Below are 19942 nucleotides of genomic sequence, written 5' to 3' on the forward strand. Positions count from 1 at the left end.
TGGGACAAACACCAAATTGAGACTCTGCACTCAGAATTCTGCAAAAATATCCTTTGTGTACAACGTAGAACACCAAATAATGCATGCAGAGCAGAATTAGGCCGATACCCACTAATTATCAAAATCCAGAAAAGAGCCGTTAAATTCTATAACCACCTAAAAGGAAGCGATTCCCAAACCTTCCACAACAAAGCCATCACCTACAGAGAGATGAACCTGGAGAAGAGTCCCCTAAGCAAGCTGGTCCTGGGGCTCTGTTCACAAACACAAACACACCCCACAGAGCCCCAGAACAGCAGCACAATTAGACCCAACCAAATAATGAGAAAACAAAAAGATAATTACTTGACACATTGGAAAGAATTAACAAAAAAACAGAGCAAACTAGAATGCTATTTGGCCCTACACAGAGAGTACACAGTGGCAGAATACCTGACCACTGTGACTGACCCAAAATTAAGGAAAGCTTTGACTATGTACAGACTCAGTGAGCATAGCCTTGCTATTGAGAAAGGCCGCCGTAGGCAGACATGGCTCTCAAGAGAAGACAGGCTATGTGCTCACTGCCCAAAAAATGAGGTGGCAACTGAGCTGCACTTCCTAACCTCCTGCCCAATGTATGACCATATTAGAGAGACATATTTCCCTCAGATTACACAGATCCACAAAGAATTTGAAAACAAATCCAATTTTGAAAAACTCCCATATCTACTGGGTGAAATTCCACAGTGTGCCATCACAGCAGCAAGATTTGTGACCTGTTGCCACGAGAAAAGGGCAACCAGTGAAGAACAAACACCATTGTAAATACAACCCATATTTATGCTTATTTATTTTATCTTGTGTCCTTTAACCATTTGTACATTGTTAAAACACTGTATATATATAATATGACATTTGTAATGTCTTTATTGTTTTGAAACGTCTGTATGTGTAATGTTTACTGTTAATTTTTATTGTTTATTTCACTTTATATATTATCTACCTCACTTGCTTTGGCAATGTTAACACATGTTTCCCATGCCAATAAAGCCCCTTGAATTGAATTGAATTGAATTGAATTGAGACATGGAGAGAGATAGACAGAGAGACAGAGACATGGAGAGAGATAGACAGAGATGCAGAGAGAGACAGAGAGACATGGAGTGAGATAGACAGAGAGAGGGAGAAACAGAGATGGAGAGAGAGACAGAGAGACATGGAGAGAGATAGACAGAGAGAAAGAGAGACAGAGATGGAGAGAGATAGACAGAGAGACATGGAGAGAGATAGACAGAGATGGAGAGAGCCTCAATCTTTAGTCTGATAATGGAGATTATATACGTCAGATCCTGATCCTCAGGCAGTTAGAGGCTTCACAAGGAAGAATTCTTCCTTCCCTTCTTGTATCCCTCCCTCCATCCCTCCTTCCCCTCCCTCCATCTCTCCTGTCCCAGGGGAGTGAGTGACATTACCAGACCGTGGCGTGGGCACATTTCATTTTTCCTTCCTTCCCTCCCTCCATCCATCCTTAGGGCAATGATACTTTGACTGAAATCATGACTGAACCGAGTAGAGTTAGCTAACAGTATACTGTGGTCAGTCTGTCTGACTGCCTTGTGTTTCCACACCGTGATTATGTGTTTAATTAGCTGGTAGAGTCCCTGCGGTCTGGAGATTGGCATCACTGGGGCCAAGGGTCATGGTGCAGATAGCAGGGTGATGGGGGTGAGAGGGGGGAGATACAGGGTTAGATAGGGGCTATGGAGGATAGACAGCTGAACAGACTGAGATAAAACAACAGAGTGTCACTGAAGCTTGACAATTGACCAGCACTGTGAACCTCTTATTTCTGACTCACTCTTCCCCTGCTGTTGTTTTGTGATTGTTTCCTTTCATTCAATTGCCAAGAAAGGACACGACATAACAAACAGTCAACAAGGTTGTTCTCTCCTGCTCTCTTTCTCTCTCGCTCTCTTTCTCTCTCTCTATTTCGCTGTCAATCCCTTTCTCTCGAAACCATCCACTCTCGCTCACTCCGATAAAGTAAGACTCACTTTGCTCCTTAGAAGGTCAAGGTCCTAGTACAGCACTGAACACAGACAATAACAACAATTACAATAGTGAATAAACCATTAGAAGACATATGTTCAAGTTCTTTACAATAACAGTTAATTGAGTACTGATCAACATGCAGGGAATAACATCATTACAATACTATAACACAATAACACCCAGGCCTGGGTTTATAGACACTACTATGACTGCATTTCAATTCTGAAAGCATTTGAGTATTTCAAATCAGCGCACAAACAGACATACAGACACTAGTTCATGTTCAAAACAGCAGAAAGTAATGAGACTAACAAATAAGAGGTAAAATGTCTTCTTTACTATGAAAACAAATAATCAGTTTCTCTTCTTCCTCAACCTGTCTCCTCTCCTACTCTCAGACACATCAAAGCTCCAGAACCCAAGCCGTAAGCAGTCCGTCTCCAGAAGTCTCAAGCACCTGTTTAACTCTTCAAACAAGTTCGTCAAGACACTCAAAAGGTGAGCTAGTAGTGTTTTTGTGTAAATTACACCACCTGGATGTACATCATGGACTGTTCAAATTGGAGACTCTCCATTGTGAAACTGAGCTGGACTATTCCATTCTGCTGGTTTTATAGGGGGGTTTACCTGGCGGCAGTGTTTTACCACAAAGACAGTGTTCTGGTGACCACAGAGGACCAGATCCCTATAGTGGAGGTGGATGACTCCTACGGCAGCTCTCTCATGCAGGACTTCCTCTGGTTCACTAAGGTATTGTGGGTAATGTAGTACATTATATCAAGAACAGTGGCCACATTTAATTTATTTTTTGTATGACTAAATTGCATCAAGCAGTATTCTGCATTTCACTTTATAATTAGCAGAGTAAAAAGGAATGTACCATTATACCTTTTCTAGATGATCTTCATGGTGCAGCCTCTCTTTCTCTCCTCTCTCTCTATTTCTCTCTATCCCCTCCCTCTCTCTGTAGTTGTCATGTATGTGGGAGGATGTGCGGTGGCTGAGACAGAGTATGTCTGTCTCCATGTCCTCCTCCTCCACTCTACAGGCCAGACAGAAGATGCTGTCTGCCGCTGGGCAACTACAGGTACACTCGTGTATGTGTGTGGTATGTGAGTGAGAGATGAATAGATAGGCAAACATACAGATAGAATAATTTATTGGTGTATTCAGTGATTGATTGACTGATGTCATTCTCAGAATCTGTTAGGCACACACAACCTGGGGCGTGTCCACTACGAGCCCATCAAGGATCGTCATGGTAATGTATTATTATTGACGATCAGGGACATGGAGAGCCAGTACTCCTTCTTCAATGGGAAGTGGATGCAGGTGTCCAAGCTACAGAGCCAGAGGAAGAGTCTGTCCACACCTGAAGAACCCTACGCGCTGGACATACTGCTAATAACCATACAGGTAGAAGATAGATTTACCATAACATTACCACAACCCTACCATAACCTTACCATAACTCTACTATAACCCCACCATAACATAACCCTACTATAACCATATCATAGTGGTCCTCTGTAGCTCAGTCGGTACAGCATGACACTTGCTACGTCAGGATAGTGGGTTTGATTCCAGGTATCACCCATGCTTATGCACACATAACTTTAAGTCTCTTTGGATAAAAGTGTCTGCTAAGTAGCATATATTATTATATTATAACCAATGATGTATATAAACCCTGAATGAGAGGCTTTGAAGCCACCGGTCGGCAATATTGGCACTCCCAAGAAGAAGCAGTCCTCCATAGGAATAAATGGAATTCTATTTCAATGAAATGTTTCATGGACAGAATTACATGTATTTAAGTATTTTTGTTGTAGTGGGGACAGTAACATTAGAACTTTTAAAATGCCTTAAGGAACATATTTAACTCACATTATATCATTTAAAGCATTGAGATGTCTATAGTGGAATAAACGTGGCAAAAGCAAATGTAGACATTAATTAGTCCATTTCTATAGCTTCCAACATATTTGTTACATGGTGGGGTAGTGTCAAGATGGCTTCATTACAGCGCCCCCTGTCAATCATCTAGTGTATACCCTATGCACTGGACATACTGCTATCACTATACAGGTACCACACACATTCACCCACTGACCCTGTATATTCTCTCTCCCCTCTCTCTCTCTCTCTCTCTCTCTCTCTCTCTCTCTCTCTCTCTCTCTCTCTCTCTCTCTCTCTCTCTCTCTCTCTCTCTCTTTCCCTCCCTCCACAGGACATCTTGGCCTACCAGAGGCGTAGCCAGCATCGCCTGGTCCCAGGTCTGTACCTGGGCTACCTGAAGCTCAGCAGCTCTGTAGACCAGATCAGGGTGCTGGTACCACAGAGGATGCCCAACATGCTGTGCCACGCGCGGGTACGAGACAACGCCAATGTCTCCAGGTAAGGACTCACCACAGCTGGATGTATACTTACTGTCTTACTTACTCTTACCTTTACATTACCTTTGGATTTGTTGGGAGTGACACACTGAGCAACCAAGATGCAACTTTGTAGCAAGCAACCAAAATTGCATCCAGATTACTTCATGTGACATCAGTTTAAGGCTGCAATGAAATCCCTCCATGAAACATGTTGAGCGTCACTTCAAGAGAAGTTGATTTTGGACAGCTCCTCCATCCTAGTGTTGCAACATGGTTCCAGGCCTCATATACACCCCAAGATTCTAGCCCGGTCCAACCTAAGCATGGTGAGCTGAAGCCCGAGCCCAGGCTCGGACCGACATCACAGAAATTAAATGAGCCCGAACCTGAAATAAAAGCCATATTACTAGAAAACAGTATATTTATTTAAACTCGTATTGAGAGCAATGCAGTGGATGCAGGCAGCAGCGGAGTGAGGAGACGAGGAAACAGCTCTTGGGGTGGATGCAGGCAGCAGCGGAGTGAGGAGACGAGGAAACAGCTCTTGGGGTGGATGCAGGCAGCAGCGGAGTGAGGAGACGAGGAAACAGCTCTTGGGGTGGATGCAGGCAGCAGCGGAATGAGGAGACGAGGAAACAGCCCTTGGGGTGGATTCAGGCAGCAGCGGAGTGAGGAGACGAGGAAACAGCTCTTGGGGTGGATGCAGGCAGCAGCGGAGTGAGGAGACGAGGAAACAGCTCTTGGGGTGGATGCAGGCAGCAGCGGAGTGAGGCGACGAGGAAACAGCTCTTGGGGTGGATTCAGGCAGCAGCGGAGTGAGGAGACGAGGAAACAGCTCTTGGGGTGGATTCAGGCAGCAGCGGAGTGAGGAGACGAGGAAACAGCCCTTGGGGTGGATGCAGGCAGCAGCGGAGTGAGGAGACGAGGAAACAGCTCTTGGGGTGGATTCAGGCAGCAGCGGAGTGAGGAGACGAGGAAACAGCCCTTGGGGTGGATTCAGGCGGCAGCGGAGTGAGGAGACGAGGAAACAGCTCTTGGGGTGGATGCAGGCAGCAGCGGAGTGAGGAGACGAGGAAACAGCTCTTGGGGTGGATTCAGGCAGCAGCGGAGTGAGGAGACGAGGAAACAGCCCTTGGGGTGGATGCAGGCAGCAGCGGAGTGAGGAGACGAGGAAACAGCTCTTGGGGTGGATTCAGGCAGCAGCGGAGTGAGGAGACGAGGAAACAGCTCTTGGGGTGGATGCAGGCAGCAGCGGAGTGAGGAGATGAGGAAACAGCTCTTGGGGTGGATTCAGGCAGCAGCGGAGTGAGGAGACGAGGAAACAGCTCTTGGGGTGGATTCAGGCAGCAGCGGAGTGAGGAGACGAGGAAACAGCTCTTGGGGTGGATGCAGGCAGCAGCGGAGTGAGGAGACGAGGAAACAGCTCTTGGGGTGGATTCAGGCAGCAGCGGAGTGAGGAGACGAGGAAACAGCCCTTGGGGTGGATTCAGGCAGCAGCGGAGTGAGGAGACGAGGAAACAGCTCTTGGGGTGGATGCAGGCAGCAGCGGAGTGAGGAGACGAGGAAACAGCTCTTGGGGTGGATTCAGGCAGCAGCGGAGTGAGGAGACGAGGAAACAGCTCTTGGGGTGGATTCAGGCAGCAGCGGAGTGAGGAGACGAGGAAACAGCTCTTGGGGTGGATGCAGGCAGCAGCGGAGTGAGGAGACGAGGAAACAGCTCTTGGGGTGGATTCAGGCAGCAGCGGAGTGAGGAGACGAGGAAACAGCTCTTGGGGTGGATGCAGGCAGCAGCGGAGTGAGGAGACGAGGAAACAGCTCTTGGGGTGAATGCAGGCAGCAGCGGAGTGAGGAGACGAGGAAACTCACCTTAGTTATGATCAACTGAATGACAAAAATATTTGAATAAAGTAGGCTAATGCAATTAAAGGCATGTATCAAATTCTTGCTTATACTGAAATTCCCTAAGTCATATCCAACCATTATACTAATTTAAAGCAATGGTAGTGTGTGGTCACCTATATGATCATTTCAGCACAGTTTTGATTGGGACAGCGCCATCACCCTGCTTTGGGACAAGCGTGGGGGAAAGGTCTAGATAAATCAATCAATGTTAGATGTTTGTTTTAACTGAATTCCGGTTTGGATATTTGGTAACAATTAGGCTGGGAAAATGTTTGCTAAGTTGAGGTGAGTGCTCATGATTATCTTTATTCTAGCTTACTCATATATTCGCTGATCAGAACATGTTGCTAGCATGTTATGTAGTTTAGCAAGTTGATTTTACTCTTCACTCACATGTCCTACTCCCAACCAAAAGCCTGTAACTTACTTGTCTGATAATCAATGTGATTTTCACTGAATCTCCGCCTGTATATTTGGTTGATTGATCTCTGGCTGGGCAAGTGGAGGCGGTAGCTCATTTATTTGTTTGCTCATCTATCACTGATCAGAAAAATTTAGCATGCCAAGATGTATCCTAAATCAAGTGTATTATTTTGCACTTGACTCACATAGTAACCTTATATAATCTATCCACCAGAGAGCTGTGAAAGGACGTCCTGTTTTTTAGGTCTTAACGTCACTTAGCCTACTTCGATATAATCAATCAATCAATCATTCGTTACTGTCAGTACACAGCATACGAGTCGTTCATGCCTTTAAATACAATCAAGCATTTTATTTTTAAATGAAATAACAAAGGTAGAATTGAATAATTAAACAATAAATAACTTGCTTGTCTGCCAAACACCAAACATCCATTTGAATAATCTCTAAAAAGCCCTTTCTTTTAAATGTATGTTTGATTAAGGAAACGTTTGAATCAGTTATGGGTCTACTTTCGATAGCTTACAAGGTCCAGTAAGGCACATTAGCAGGACAGTCATAGGGTTTATTTTGATAGGATGTATCTGCCATTGTAATATGGGCTTCTTCTGATACTGAGATGCGCTGCCTGTCATCGTCTTGGGGATCTTCATTCTCCCGAGTACACTCCAGCCTATTCGTATCACAATTTGAAGCATTTCAATAATCAGAAATATAAATTTCATCTTGCCAACAAATGTCTCTGGCCCAGCCAATATTGGAATCCTGGTGCTGCTAGTGGCTGCAGCTGCTGCGACTGTGAGAGAGCTGTAGTAGGCTAAAAGGTGCACAGACACTCAAGCTCAAAACCCTCCCGGGCCGAATCAATTCACAGAATTTGAGAATGAGAACTCTATGCTGAGTAACTACAAGTCTGTTTTTAGATTGTCTGTCTGGCTGTGTATACTTTAGGTAGTATTAGGGTCTGTCTGTTGTCTAGGTGGTATTAGGTCTAGGACTTGGCACCGTAACAGTTTTTGTTAGAACATTAACTTAGAGCAGGGTTCCCCAACTGGCGGCCCCCGGGCCGAATTTGGCCCGCAGGTGTTTTCATTTGTTCCCCCAAGTTTTCTGAGCAAAAAAATAAGACTGTAAAAACACCAGGAATTCAGCGCCAAGTGATTTTAATTTAAGAAATCTGTTCCCAAGTATTTCCACGCATAATAGAGAGACACGGGATTGCATATAAATGTAAGCAAGGTTTGAAATTATGAATGTTTTAGTCAAACATTTTATCTGTTTGGGCTTCTTGCGGTCCATTTGTGGTCTACAAATCATTTGTAATTATATTCTGGCCCCTTGACCATCTGCTCAAGAAAGAATCGTCCCGCGGCTACCTTAGAGGAATGCCAACTCGCTGTTTACACCTCTGATGTTGTCAGCTAACATTCACCGCATTGCACACATTCTCTACTGGGACAATCACCGCTAATCTACCTACAGTATTATGTTACATTGACTCTGAGGCTGTGAGTGTGTGTTTTTGTGTGTGCGTACGCATGCATGTGTGTGTGTGTGTGTGTTTGAGTAATAGATCTGATTTCTATGGGGCTGGGTGGAATAGGTAGAAGTATGTGTGCAATGCTCCTTGGCTACAGCTAGCAGAGTGTCTGGACGCTAGTCAGCAAGCAGAGTGTCTGGACGCTAGTCAGCAAGCAGAGTGTCTGGACGCTAGTCAGCAAGCAGAGTGTCTGGACGCTAGTCAGAAAGCAGAGTGTCTGGACGCTAGTCAGCAAGCAGAGTGTCTGGAAGCTAGTCAGCAAGCAGAGTGTCTGGACGCTAGTCAGCAAGCAGAGTGTCTGGACGCTAGTCAGCAAGCAGAGTGTCTGGACGCTAGTCAGCAAGCAGAGTGTCTGGACGCTAGTCAGCTAGCAGAGTGTCTGGACGCTAGTCAGCAAGCAGAGTGCCTGGACGCTAGTCAGCTAGCAGAGTGCCTGGACGCTAGTCAGCTAGCAGAGTGCCTGGACGCTAGTCAGCTAGCAGAGTGCCTGGACGCTAGTCAGCTAGCAGAGTGCCTGGACGCTAGTCAGCTAGCAGAGTTCCTGGACGCTAGTCAGCTAGCAGAGTTCCTGGACGCTAGTCAGCTAGCAGAGTTCCTGGACGCTAGTCAGCTAGCAGAGTTCCTGGACGCTAGTCAGCTAGCAGAGTTCCTGGACGCTAGTCAGCTAGCAGAGTTCCTGGACGCTAGTCAACGAGCAGAGTGTCGGGACGCTAGTCAACTAGCAGAGTGTCGGGACGCTAGTCAACTAGCAGAGTGTCGGGACGCTAGTCAGCTAGCAGAGTTCCTGGACGCTAGTCAGCTAGCAGAGTTCCTGGATGCTAATCAGCTAGCAGAGTTCCTGGACGCTAGTCAACGAGCAGAGTGTCGGGACGCTAGTCAACTAGCAGAGTGTCGGGACGCTAGTCAACTAGCAGAGTGTCGGGACGCTAGTCAACTAGCAGAGTGTCGGGACGCTAGTCAACTAGCAGAGTGTCGGGACGCTAGTCAACTAGCAGAGTGTCGGGACGCTAGTCAACTAGCAGAGTGTCGGGACGCTAGTCAACTAGCAGAGTGTCGGGACGCTAGTCAACTAGCAGAGTGTCGGGACGCTAGTCAACTAGCAGAGTGTCGGGACGCTAGTCAACTAGCAGAGTGTCGGGACGCTAGTCAACTAGTAGAGTGTCGGGACGCTAGTCAACTAGCAGAGTGTCGGGACGCTAGTCAACTAGCAGAGTGTCTGGACGCTAGTCAACTAGCGGTCCTAGTCAGCTGTGCTGCGGTCTTAGTCACCTGCGCTGCGGTCCTAGTCAGTTGCGCTGCGGTCCTAGTTAGCTGCGCTGAAGTCCTAGTTAGCTGTGCTGCGCTCCTAGTCACCTGTGCTGCGTTCCTAGTTAGCTGTGCTGCAGTCCAAGTTAGCTGTGCCGCAGTCCTAGTTAGCTGTACTGCGGTTGAAAAATAGGGGTAGGGTTGTAGAGAATCAAAGGACCATGAATGTAATAATAAATGTTAGGTGCTGGCCAGTAGCAACCACTACAGAATGTCCGGTCAGAACAAGGATGAGGCGGATGTCCCGATTAGGGGGAGAAGATGTCCACATTCACACATCAAACACACATCTGACCTCTCATGGTTCAGATAACTGAGTATTATGTCCAGTGAGAACTGACAGTAACTATGTGGTTCTGAAAGGAAAAAGGAGAATGAAAACTTAGGCTATGGCACTTCTTTAATATGAATGACATGGCTGTATAAGCCAGCACAGGTAAGTAATTACAGCCAGGGCTATACACTACAGAAAGCATAAGGCCTAGTCACATGTCAAGAGGCTAAACAGCATGAAACTCAGACAAATTAATTACAAAAATAATTACAATGAGTGTGAGTCATATACAGTACCAGTCAAAAGTTTGGACATCCCTTACTCATTCAAGGGTTTTTCTTTATTTTTACTATTTTCCACATTGTAAAATAATCGACATCTAAACAATGAAATAACATTTTTTTTTACCTTTATTTAACCAGGCAAGTCAGTTAAGAACAAATTCTTATTTTCAATGACGGCCTAGGAACAGTGGGTTAACTGCCTGTTCAGGGGCAGAACGACAGATTTGTACCTTGTCAGCTCGGAGGTTTGAACTTGCAACCTTTCCGGTCCAATGCTCTAACCACTAGGCTACCCTGCCACCACATATGGAATCATGTAGTAACCAAAAAGGGTTAAACAAATCAAAATATATTTGACATTTTAGATTCTTCAAAGTAGCCACCCTTTACCTTGATGACAGCTTTGCACACTCTTGGCATTCTCTCAACCAGCTTCATGAGGTAGTCACCTGGAATGCATTTCAATTAACAGGTGTGCCTTGTTAAAAGTGAATTTGTGGAATTTATTTCCTTTCTAATTGCGTTTGAGCCATCAGTTGTGTTGTGTGACAAGGTAGGGGTGGTATACAGAATATAACCCAATTTGGTAAAAGACCAAGTCCATATTGCGTTCGCCTCAATAAAGGGCTCCGTTTGCAACGCATTTCTGCTCTCCTGCGCCTGGCTTCCCTGCAGCCAGTTACGCACTCCTTTACAGGAAGTGCTCATCGGGATGGGGAAAGCACATTTCTGACCACACAGTGTGCTGGTGTCACAGACTAACTAAAACAGAAGTCCCGGGAATCAAGGCTGCTGATAGGCTGACTGAGATGTGGTGATAAGTATTTGGCGTGACCTTGACCAAAAAGACACTAACAAAAGTGGGGGTCCTCTGAATATGAGACTAAGCTGCCCAACTAGAACTAGCCATAAAGGGTGGCTAGAATCAGCTGACTGAAGCTCGCTGTTTTACTCCTAGTCACCTGTGCTGCGGTCCTAGTTTGCTGTGCTGTGGCCCTAGCTAGCTGGGCTGCGCTCCTAGTAACCTGTGCTGCGGTCCTAGTCACCTGTGCTGCGGTCCTAGTTTGCTGTGCTGTGGCCCTAGTTAGCTGTGTTGCCGTCTTAGTTAGCTGTGCTGCGGTCCTAGTCACCTGTGCTGCGGTCCTAGTTTGCTGTGCTGTGGCCCTAGTTAGCTGTGTTGCCGTCCTAGTTAGCTGTGCTGCGGTCCTAGTTACCTGTGCTGCGGTCCTAGTTACCTGTGCTGCGGTCCTAGTCACCTGTGCTGCGGTCCTAGTTACCTGTGCTGCGGTCCTAGTCACCTGTGCTGCGGTCCTAGTTAGCTGTGCTGTGGTCCTAGTTAGCTGTGCTGCGGTCCTAGTTAGCTGTGCTGCGGTCCTAGTTAGCTGTGCTGCGGTCCTAGTTAGCTGTGCTGCGGTCCTAGTTAGCTGTGCTGCGGTCCTAGTTACCTGTGCTGCGGTCCTAGTTAGCTGTGCTGCGGTCCTAGTTAGCTGTGCTGCGGTCCTAGTTAGCTGTGCTGCGGTCCTAGTTACCTGTGCTGCGGTCCTAGTTAGCTGTGCTGCGGTCCTAGTTAGCTGTGCTGCGGTCCTAGTTAGCTGTGCTGCGGTCCTAGTTAGCTGTGCTGCGGTCCTAGTTAGCTGTGCTGCGGTCCTAGTTAGCTGTGCTGCGGTCCTAGTTAGCTGTGCTGCGGTCCTAGTTAGCTGTGCTGCGGTCCTAGTTAGCTGTGCTGCGGTCCTAGTTAGCTGTGCTGCGGTCCTAGTTAGCTGTGCTGCGGTCCTAGTTAGCTGTGCTGCGGTCCTAGTTAGCTGTGCTGCGGTCCTAGTTACCTGTGCTGCGGTCCTAGTTAGCTGTGCTGCGGTCCTAGTTAGCTGTGCTGCGGTCCTAGTTAGCTGTGCTGCGGTCCTAGTTACCTGTGCTGCGGTCCTAGTTAGCTGTGCTGCGGTCCTAGTTAGCTGTGCTGCGGTCCTAGTTAGCTGTGCTGTGGTCCTAGTTAGCTGTGCTGCGGTCCTAGTTTGCTGTGCTGCGGTCCTAGTTAGCTGTGCTGCGGTCCTAGTTACCTGTGCTGCGGTCCTAGTTAGCTGTGCTGCGGTCCTAGTTTGCTGTGCTGTGGCCCTAGTTAGCTGTGTTGCCGTCCTAGTTAGCTGTGCTGCAGTCCTAGTTACCTGTGCTGCGGTCCTAGTTACCTGTGCTGCGGTCCTAGTCACCTGTGCTGCGGTCCTAGTTACCTGTGCTGCGGTCCTAGTCACCTGTGCTGCGGTCCTAGTTAGCTGTGCTGTGGTCCTAGTTAGCTGTGCTGCGGTCCTAGTTAGCTGTGCTGCGGTCCTAGTTAGCTGTGCTGCGGTCCTAGTTAGCTGTGCTGCGGTCCTAGTTAGCTGTGCTGCGGTCCTAGTTAGCTGTGCTGCGGTCCTAGTTAGCTGTGCTGCGGTCCTAGTTAGCTGTGCTGCGGTCCTAGTTAGCTGTGCTGCGGTCCTAGTTACCTGTGCTGCGGTCCTAGTTACCTGTGCTGCGGTCCTAGTTAGCTGTGCTGCGGTCCTAGTTAGCTGTGCTGCGGTCCTAGTTAGCTGTGCTGCGGTCCTAGTTAGCTGTGCTGCGGTCCTAGTTAGCTGTGCTGCGGTCCTAGTTAGCTGTGCTGCGGTCCTAGTTAGCTGTGCTGCGGTCCTAGTTAGCTGTGCTGCGGTCCTAGTTAGCTGTGCTGCGGTCCTAGTTACCTGTGCTGCGGTCCTAGTTAGCTGTGCTGCGGTCCTAGTTAGCTGTGCTGCGGTCCTAGATACAGTGGGAAGTGAGAAACAAAGGGAAACATTGGACTGCGTTTTTCCCCTTCATCTCAAGAAAACACTTCAGTCAAACAGACTTTCTCTCATCCCTCTTTCTCTCTCTCTCTGTCTGTTTACTCTCTCTATTCTCTCTATTTCACTGTCTCTCTCACTATCCCTCCCTCGTGTTAGTGTGTGAGACAGAGAGGCAGACACTAGACGGGCAGCAGTGTGTATTTGGATCTGACAGTATAATATTATGCTACAGACACTGTGCCAAAGCCTCATGTATTTTCATCTACAGATCATGGAAATACTTGGGAGCTTTGGCTGTTGGTAGATGTAGAGAAACTGGAGAGTGTTGTACCCATGGTCAGTTGAGGAGCAAAAGAGAGGGATGAGGGGAGAGGAGAGAAAGAGAGGGATGAGGGGAGAAAGAGAGGGATGAGGGGAGAAAGAAAGGGATGAGGAGAGACATAGACGGATGAGGAGAGAAAGAGAGGGATGAGGGGAGAGGAGAGAAAGAGAGGGATGAGGAGAGAGGAGAGAAAGAGAGGGATGAGGGGAGAGGAGAGAAAGAGAGGGATGAGGAGAGAGGAGAGAAAGAGAGGGATGAGGAGAGAGGAGAGAAAGAGAGGGGTGAGGAGAGAGGAGAGAAATAGAGGGATGAGGAGAGAGGAGAGAAAGAGAGGGATGAGGGGAGAGGAGAGAAAGAGAGGGATGAGGGGAGAGGAGAGAAAGAGAGGGATGAGAGGAGAAGAGAGAGGGATGAGGAGAGAGGAGAGAAAGAGAGGGATGAGGAGAGAGGAGAGAAAGAGAGGGATGAGGAGAGAAAGAGAGGGATGAGGAGAGAGGAGAGAAAGAGAGGGATGAGGAGAAAGGAGAGAAAGAGAGGGATGAGGAGAGAGAAGAGAAAGAGAGGGATGAGGAGAGAAAGAGAGGGATGAGGAGAGAAAGAGAGGGATGAAGGGAGAGGAGAGAAAGAGAGGGATGAGGAGAGAGGAGAGAAAGAGAGGGATGAAGGGAGAAGAGAGAAAGAGAGGGATGAGGGGAGAGGAGAGAAAGAGAGGGATGAGGAGAGAAAGAGAGGGATGAAGGGAGAGGAGAGAAAGAGAGGGATGAGGATGAGGAGAGAAAGAGAGAAAGAGAGGAATGAGGAGAGAAAGAGAGGGATGAGGAGAGAAAGAGAGGGATGAGGAGAGAAAGAGAGGGATGAGGGGAGAGGAGAGAAAGACAGGGATGAGGGGAGAGGAGAGAAAGAGAGGGATGAGAGGAGAAGAGAGAGGGATGAGGAGAGAGGAGAGAAAGAGAGGGATGAGGAGAGAAAGAGAGGGATGAGGAGAGAGGAGAGAAAGAGAGGGATGAGGAGAGAGGAGAGAAAGAGAGGGATGAGGAGAGAAAGAGAGGGATGAGGAGAGAGGAGAGAAAGAGAGGGATGAGGAGAGAAAGAGAGGGATGAGGAGAGAAACAGAGGGATGAAGGGAGAGGAGAGAAAGAGAGGGATGAGGAGAGAGGAGAGAAAGAGAGGGATGAAGGGAGAAGAGAGAAAGAGAGGGATGAGGGGAGAGGAGAGAAAGAGAGGGATGAGGAGAGAAAGAGAGGGATGAAGGGAGAGGAGAGAAAGAGAGGGATGAGGATGAGGAGAGAAAGAGAGAAAGAGAGGAATGATGAGAGAAAGAGAGGGATGAGAAGAGAGGAGAGAAAGAGAGGGATGAGGAGAGAAAGAGAGGGACGAAGGGAGAAGAGAGAAAGAGAGGGATGAGGAGAGAGGAGAGAAAGAGAGGGATGAAGGGAGAAGAGAGAAAGTTCTAAGGGGATAGAAGTGAGATAGAGGTGTTGAGTTTCTCTCTACAGGTGAAACAGAGATGTGTATGGGTGTGTGTAGGTGTGCGTGTGTGTTCTCTGGGCGTTGGTGCGTGTGTTTGTGTTAGTTGTGTAAATGAGTTGTTTGTTGACATTGGTCTGAGGTGGTAGAGGTGACCTCAGTGGTTAGCTGGACACAGGGAGTATTATACAGTATACACACCCACTGGGCCAGTTACACACACACTCGCACTTTGGAAGAGGACTTCACATAAGTTTCAGGTAAAGAGGAATATAGACAGGCAGACATACACTCACTGTTGCTGGCAAGGAAGTATATACACACACGTCCAGGGGCAGTGGAAGATGTGATTTACTAGGTCTTTCCACAGACTGCACCAAAGAGCACAGTGGGGTCCGAGGGAGAGCCCACGTACAGAGAAATTCCCCGGAGCCAAACAACGATACACACACACACACACACACATAAACAGCCCGATGGACATAGTGATACTCTATTGGTGCATCGTAATGTTTTGGGCGGCATCAGCCTTCAGAGTCACAGCCCTTTACCCTGTTACTATTCTGCTGCTCAGTGCTATGCTCCGACACAGAGCCATCACAAAACCTTTAACCTATGATCTTATTCCTGCTTACACGAGGTGTTTCTCTTCTTTCTCTCTTTTTTCCCTCTCTTTTTCTCTCTCTCAGGGAGGAGTGGGACTGGCTGCAGAGACTGTCAACCCTAGAGGATGGAGAGGAGAGAACGGAGGGAGAGAGAGAGGGAGCAGATCAAACGACAGACAGTAACACACCGCTCCTCTACTACGAGCTACAGACTTCCCTCAAGGCCCTGCTCAAACTCATCAACCTACCTCTGCACCAGGTACACACACAGGAATGCACGTATATACACACACACACACACACACACACACACACACACACACACACACACACACACACCAATCTGTCTCTACAGTAGCTCTGTGCCAGGCACATAAAACCCATCTCTCATCAGGTCCTTCTCTGACAGGAGCCATATTGGATGGTTGATGGTCCTGACGGGAGCCTCTCTATTAAGTTTATAGTTTCTGTTTGATCTTTTATCTTCTCTCTACCTCTGAACACTCCTCTCTTTACTCAGAGTTGTTTTACAACACAAATCAGCTCGGCTCTGAAAGCCATCTATCTCCCTGAGTGTCTTCAAATCAAATGTATTTGTCACATACATGTGTTTAGCAGATGTTATTGTGGGTGTCGCGAAAAATAAACAACATAGTTGTGTTCTTCAGGAATGTCAGTATCAGAGTGCTGAGGCTAGCTATGTGGTGGTGTCTGCGTCAAAAAAATGGCACCCGCGGCCTCCCGGGTGGCGCAGTGGTTAAGGGCGCTGTACTGCAGCGCCAGCTGTGCCATCAGAGTCCCTGGGTTCGCGCCCAGGCTCTGTCGTAACCGGCCGCGACCAGGAGGTCCGTGGGGCAACGCACAATTGGCCTAGCGTTGTCCGGGTTAGGGAGGGATTGGTCGGTAGGGATCTCCTTGTCTCATCGCGCACCAGCGACTCCTGTGGCGGGCCGGGCGCAGTGCGCGCTAGCCAAGGTTGCCAGGTGCACGGTGTAGCCTCCGACACATTGGTGCGGCTGGCTTCCGGGTTGGATGCGCGCTGTGTTAAGAAGCAGTACGGTTGGTTGGGTTGTGTATCGGAGGACGCATGACATTCAGCCTTCGTCTCTCCCGAGCCCGTACGGGAGTTGTAGCAATGAGACAAGATAGTAGCTACTACAACAATTGGATACCATGAAATTGGGGAGAAAAAGGGGTAAAACATTTTGTTTAAATAAAATAAATGGCACCCTATTTCCTATATAGAGCCATATGGGCCCTGTTTACAAGTAGTGCACTACATAGGGAATAGGGTGTCATTTTTCAGACGGAGACACCGCCACATAGCTAGCCTCAGCACTCTGATACTGACATTCCTGAAGAACACAACATTATGTCATTTATGTTCTAAGAAGAACTGGACAGACAGAATTGTCTATCACATCTCACTGTCCAAGTATTCCATTACTTTAGAGATAAAGGGGAAATACAAGGCAAGGGGAACATTTACCAAGACACTTAGATGGGCGAGTTGGAATGTGTGTGTCCCTGCGTGTGTCCCTGCCTGTGTGCGAGTGGGTGTGTGTGTGTGCGCGTGGGTGTGTGCGTGGGTGTGTGTGTGCGCGTGGGTGTGTGTTTGTGTGTGCGCGCCCGTCTGTATGTGTCCATCTTTGCCCCTGTTCATATTCTTACTGTGTTCATGTCTGTTTGCAGGCCAAGCACTTCCGTATCTACACTCACGAGGTGTTGGAGTTGGGTCATAATGTTTCCTTTCTGCTGCTGCTGCCGGCGGCTGAAGATGTGTGTACAGCTCCCGGACAGAGCAACCCCTACACTCCCCACTCCGGCTTTCTCAACCTCCCTCTACAAATGTTTGAGCTGGGTACGTCTACACTGACCACGGCCTTCTGTTAAGCCCCTCATCGTGTTGGAACATCTACTTTCTCCCATCTCTCCCTCCTCTATCCCTGTGTACATCCCTCCCTCCTCTATCCCTGTGTACATCACTCCCTCCTCTATCCCTGTGTACATCTCTCCCTCCTCTATCCCTGTGTACATCTCTCCCTCCTCTATCCCTGTGTACATCATCTCCCTCCTCTATCCCTGTGTACATCTCTCCCTCCTCTATCCATGTGTACATCTCTCCCTCCTCTATCCCTGTGTACATCTCTCCCTCCTCTATCCCTGTGTACATCTTGCCCTCCTCTATCCCTGCGTACATCTCACCCTCCTCTATCCCTGTGTACAACTCGCCCTCCTCTATCCCTGTGTACATCTCGCCCTCCTCTATCCATGTGTACATCTCTCCCTCCTCTATCCATGTGTACATCTCTACATCTCTCCCTCCTCTATCCCTGTGTACATCCCTCCCTCCCTCCTCTATCACTGTGTACATCCCTCCCTCCCTCCTCTATCCCTGTGTACATCTCTCCCTCCTCTATCCCTGTGTACATCTCTCTCTTTCTCCCATCTCTCCCTCCTCTATCCCTGTGTACATCCCTCCCTCCTCTATCCCTGTGTACATCCCTCCCTCCTCTATCCCTCCTCTATCCCTGTGTACATCTCTCCCTCCTCTATCCCTGCGTACATCTCGCCCTCCTTTATCCCTGTGTACATCTCTCCCTCCTCTATCCCTGTGTACATCCCTCCCTCCTCTATCCCTGTGTACATCTCTCCCTCCTCTATCCCCGTGTACATCCCTCCCTCCTCTATCCCTGTGTACATCCCTCCCTCCTCTATCCCTGTGTACATCCCTCCCTCCCTATCCCTGTGTATCTCTCCCTCCTCTATCCATGTGTACATCTCTCCCTCCTCTATCCCTGTGTACATCTCTCCCTCCTCATCCCTCCCTCCTCTATCCCTGTGTACATCTCTCCCTCCTCTATAAATGTGTACATCTCTCCCTCCTCTATAAATGTGTACATCTCTCTCTCCTCTATCCCTGTGTACACATCCCTGTGTCTCGCCCTCCTCTATCCCTGTGTACATCTCTCCCTCCTCTATCCCTGTGTACATCTCTCCCTCCTCTATCCCTGTGTACATCCCTCCCTCCTCTATCCCTGTGTACATCTCTCCCTCCTCTATAAATGTGTACATCTCTCCCTCCTCTATAAATGTGTACATCTCTCCCTCCTCTATCCCTGTGTACATCTCTATCCCTGTGTACATTTCTCCCTCCTCTATCCCTGTGCCCTCCTCTATCCCATGTGTACATCTCTCCCTCCTCTATCCCTGTGTACACATCTCTCCCTCTATCCCTGTGTACATCTCTCCCTCCTCTATCCCTGTGTACATCTCTCCCTCTATCTGTGTACATCTCTCCCTCCTCTATCCCTGTGTACATCCCTCCCTCCCTGTGTACATCTCTCCCTCCTCTATCCCTGTGTACATCTCTCCCTCCTCTATCCCTGTGTACATCTCTCCCTCCTCTATCCCTGTGTACATCTCGCCCTCCTCTATCCATGTGTACATCTCTCCCTCCTCTATCCCTGTGTACATCTCTCCCTCCTCTATCCCTGTGTACATCTCTCCCTCCTCTATCCCTGTGTACATCTCTCCCTCCTCTATCCCTGTGTACATTTCTCCCTCCTCTATCCCTGTGTACATCTCTCCCTCCTCTATCTCTGTGTACATCCCTCCCTCCTCTATCCCTGTGTACATCCCTCCCTCCTCTATCCCTGTGTACATCTCTCCCTCCTCTATCCCTGTGTACATCTCTCCCTCTATCCCTGTGTACATCCCTCCCTCCTCTATCCCTGTGTACATCTCTCCCTCCTCTATAAATGTGTACATCTCTCCTTCCTCTATAAATGTGTACATCTCTCTCTCCTCTATCCCTGTGTACATCTCTCCCTCCTCTATCCCTGTGTACATCTCTCCCTCCTCTATCCCTGTGTACATCTCTCCCTCCTCTATCCCTGTGTACATCTCTCCCTCCTCTACATCCCTGTGTACATCTCTCCCTCCTCTATAAATGTGTTCTCCCTCCTCTATCCCTGTGTACATCTCTCCCTCCTCTATCCTGTGTACATCTCTCCCTCCTCTATCCCTGTGTACATCCCTCCCTCCTCTATCCCTGTGTACATCTCTCCCTCCTCTATCCCTGTGTACATCCCTCCCTCCCTCCTCTATCCCTGTGTACATCCCTCCCTCCCTCCTCTATCCCTTTGTACATCTCTCCCTCCTCTATCCCTGTGTACATTTCTCTCTTTCTCCCATCTCTCCCTCCTCTATCCCTGTGTACATCTCTCTCTTTCTCCCTCATGCTCCCTTGAATGAGTGAGAGATCATTTTTCTCTTTCTCTGTTGGCCCTTCTCTCTCCCTCTCTCTTTCTCGCTCTCTGTTCCTCTCTCCCTTCCTCTCCTTCTCTCTGTTAGCCTCTGTTCTTCTCTCTCACTCTTTCTCTCTATTAGCCTCTGTTCTTCTCTCTCTCTCGCTCTGTTTCTCTCTATTAGCCTTTGTTCTTCTCTCTCTCGCTCTGTTTCTCTCGCTCTCTGTGTTAGATCAGTGGTTGTAGATTCCTCTCTTTTCCTCTGGTCCGTAGGGCCACACATTAAATCAGTCTCTCTGAGGGCTCCAGAGCAGCGCCATGCTGATCTGACCTTTGACCCCCTCTCAGAGTGACTAGCCCCAGAGAATAGTA

At 48.4% G+C, this 19942-nt stretch overlaps 1 protein-coding gene across 1 annotated transcript in view; it reads left to right on the forward strand.

The window, feature by feature from the left end:
• The window catches only part of LOC139381558 (ankyrin repeat and fibronectin type III domain containing 1a), a 229409-nt gene that overhangs the window by 192376 nt on the left and 17091 nt on the right, over nucleotides 1-19942 (forward strand). The window contains exons 15-21 of the mRNA XM_071125193.1: nucleotides 2433-2532; nucleotides 2652-2784; nucleotides 3005-3121; nucleotides 3235-3450; nucleotides 4265-4431; nucleotides 15405-15579; nucleotides 17013-17181. Coding sequence (XP_070981294.1) covers nucleotides 2433-2532; nucleotides 2652-2784; nucleotides 3005-3121; nucleotides 3235-3450; nucleotides 4265-4431; nucleotides 15405-15579; nucleotides 17013-17181 — 1077 coding nt within the window. The remainder of the gene's footprint in view (nucleotides 1-2432; nucleotides 2533-2651; nucleotides 2785-3004; nucleotides 3122-3234; nucleotides 3451-4264; nucleotides 4432-15404; nucleotides 15580-17012; nucleotides 17182-19942) is intronic.

This window comes from Oncorhynchus clarkii, chromosome 23, assembly GCF_045791955.1.
Source record: "Oncorhynchus clarkii lewisi isolate Uvic-CL-2024 chromosome 23, UVic_Ocla_1.0, whole genome shotgun sequence".
Lineage (NCBI taxonomy): Eukaryota > Metazoa > Chordata > Actinopteri > Salmoniformes > Salmonidae > Oncorhynchus > Oncorhynchus clarkii.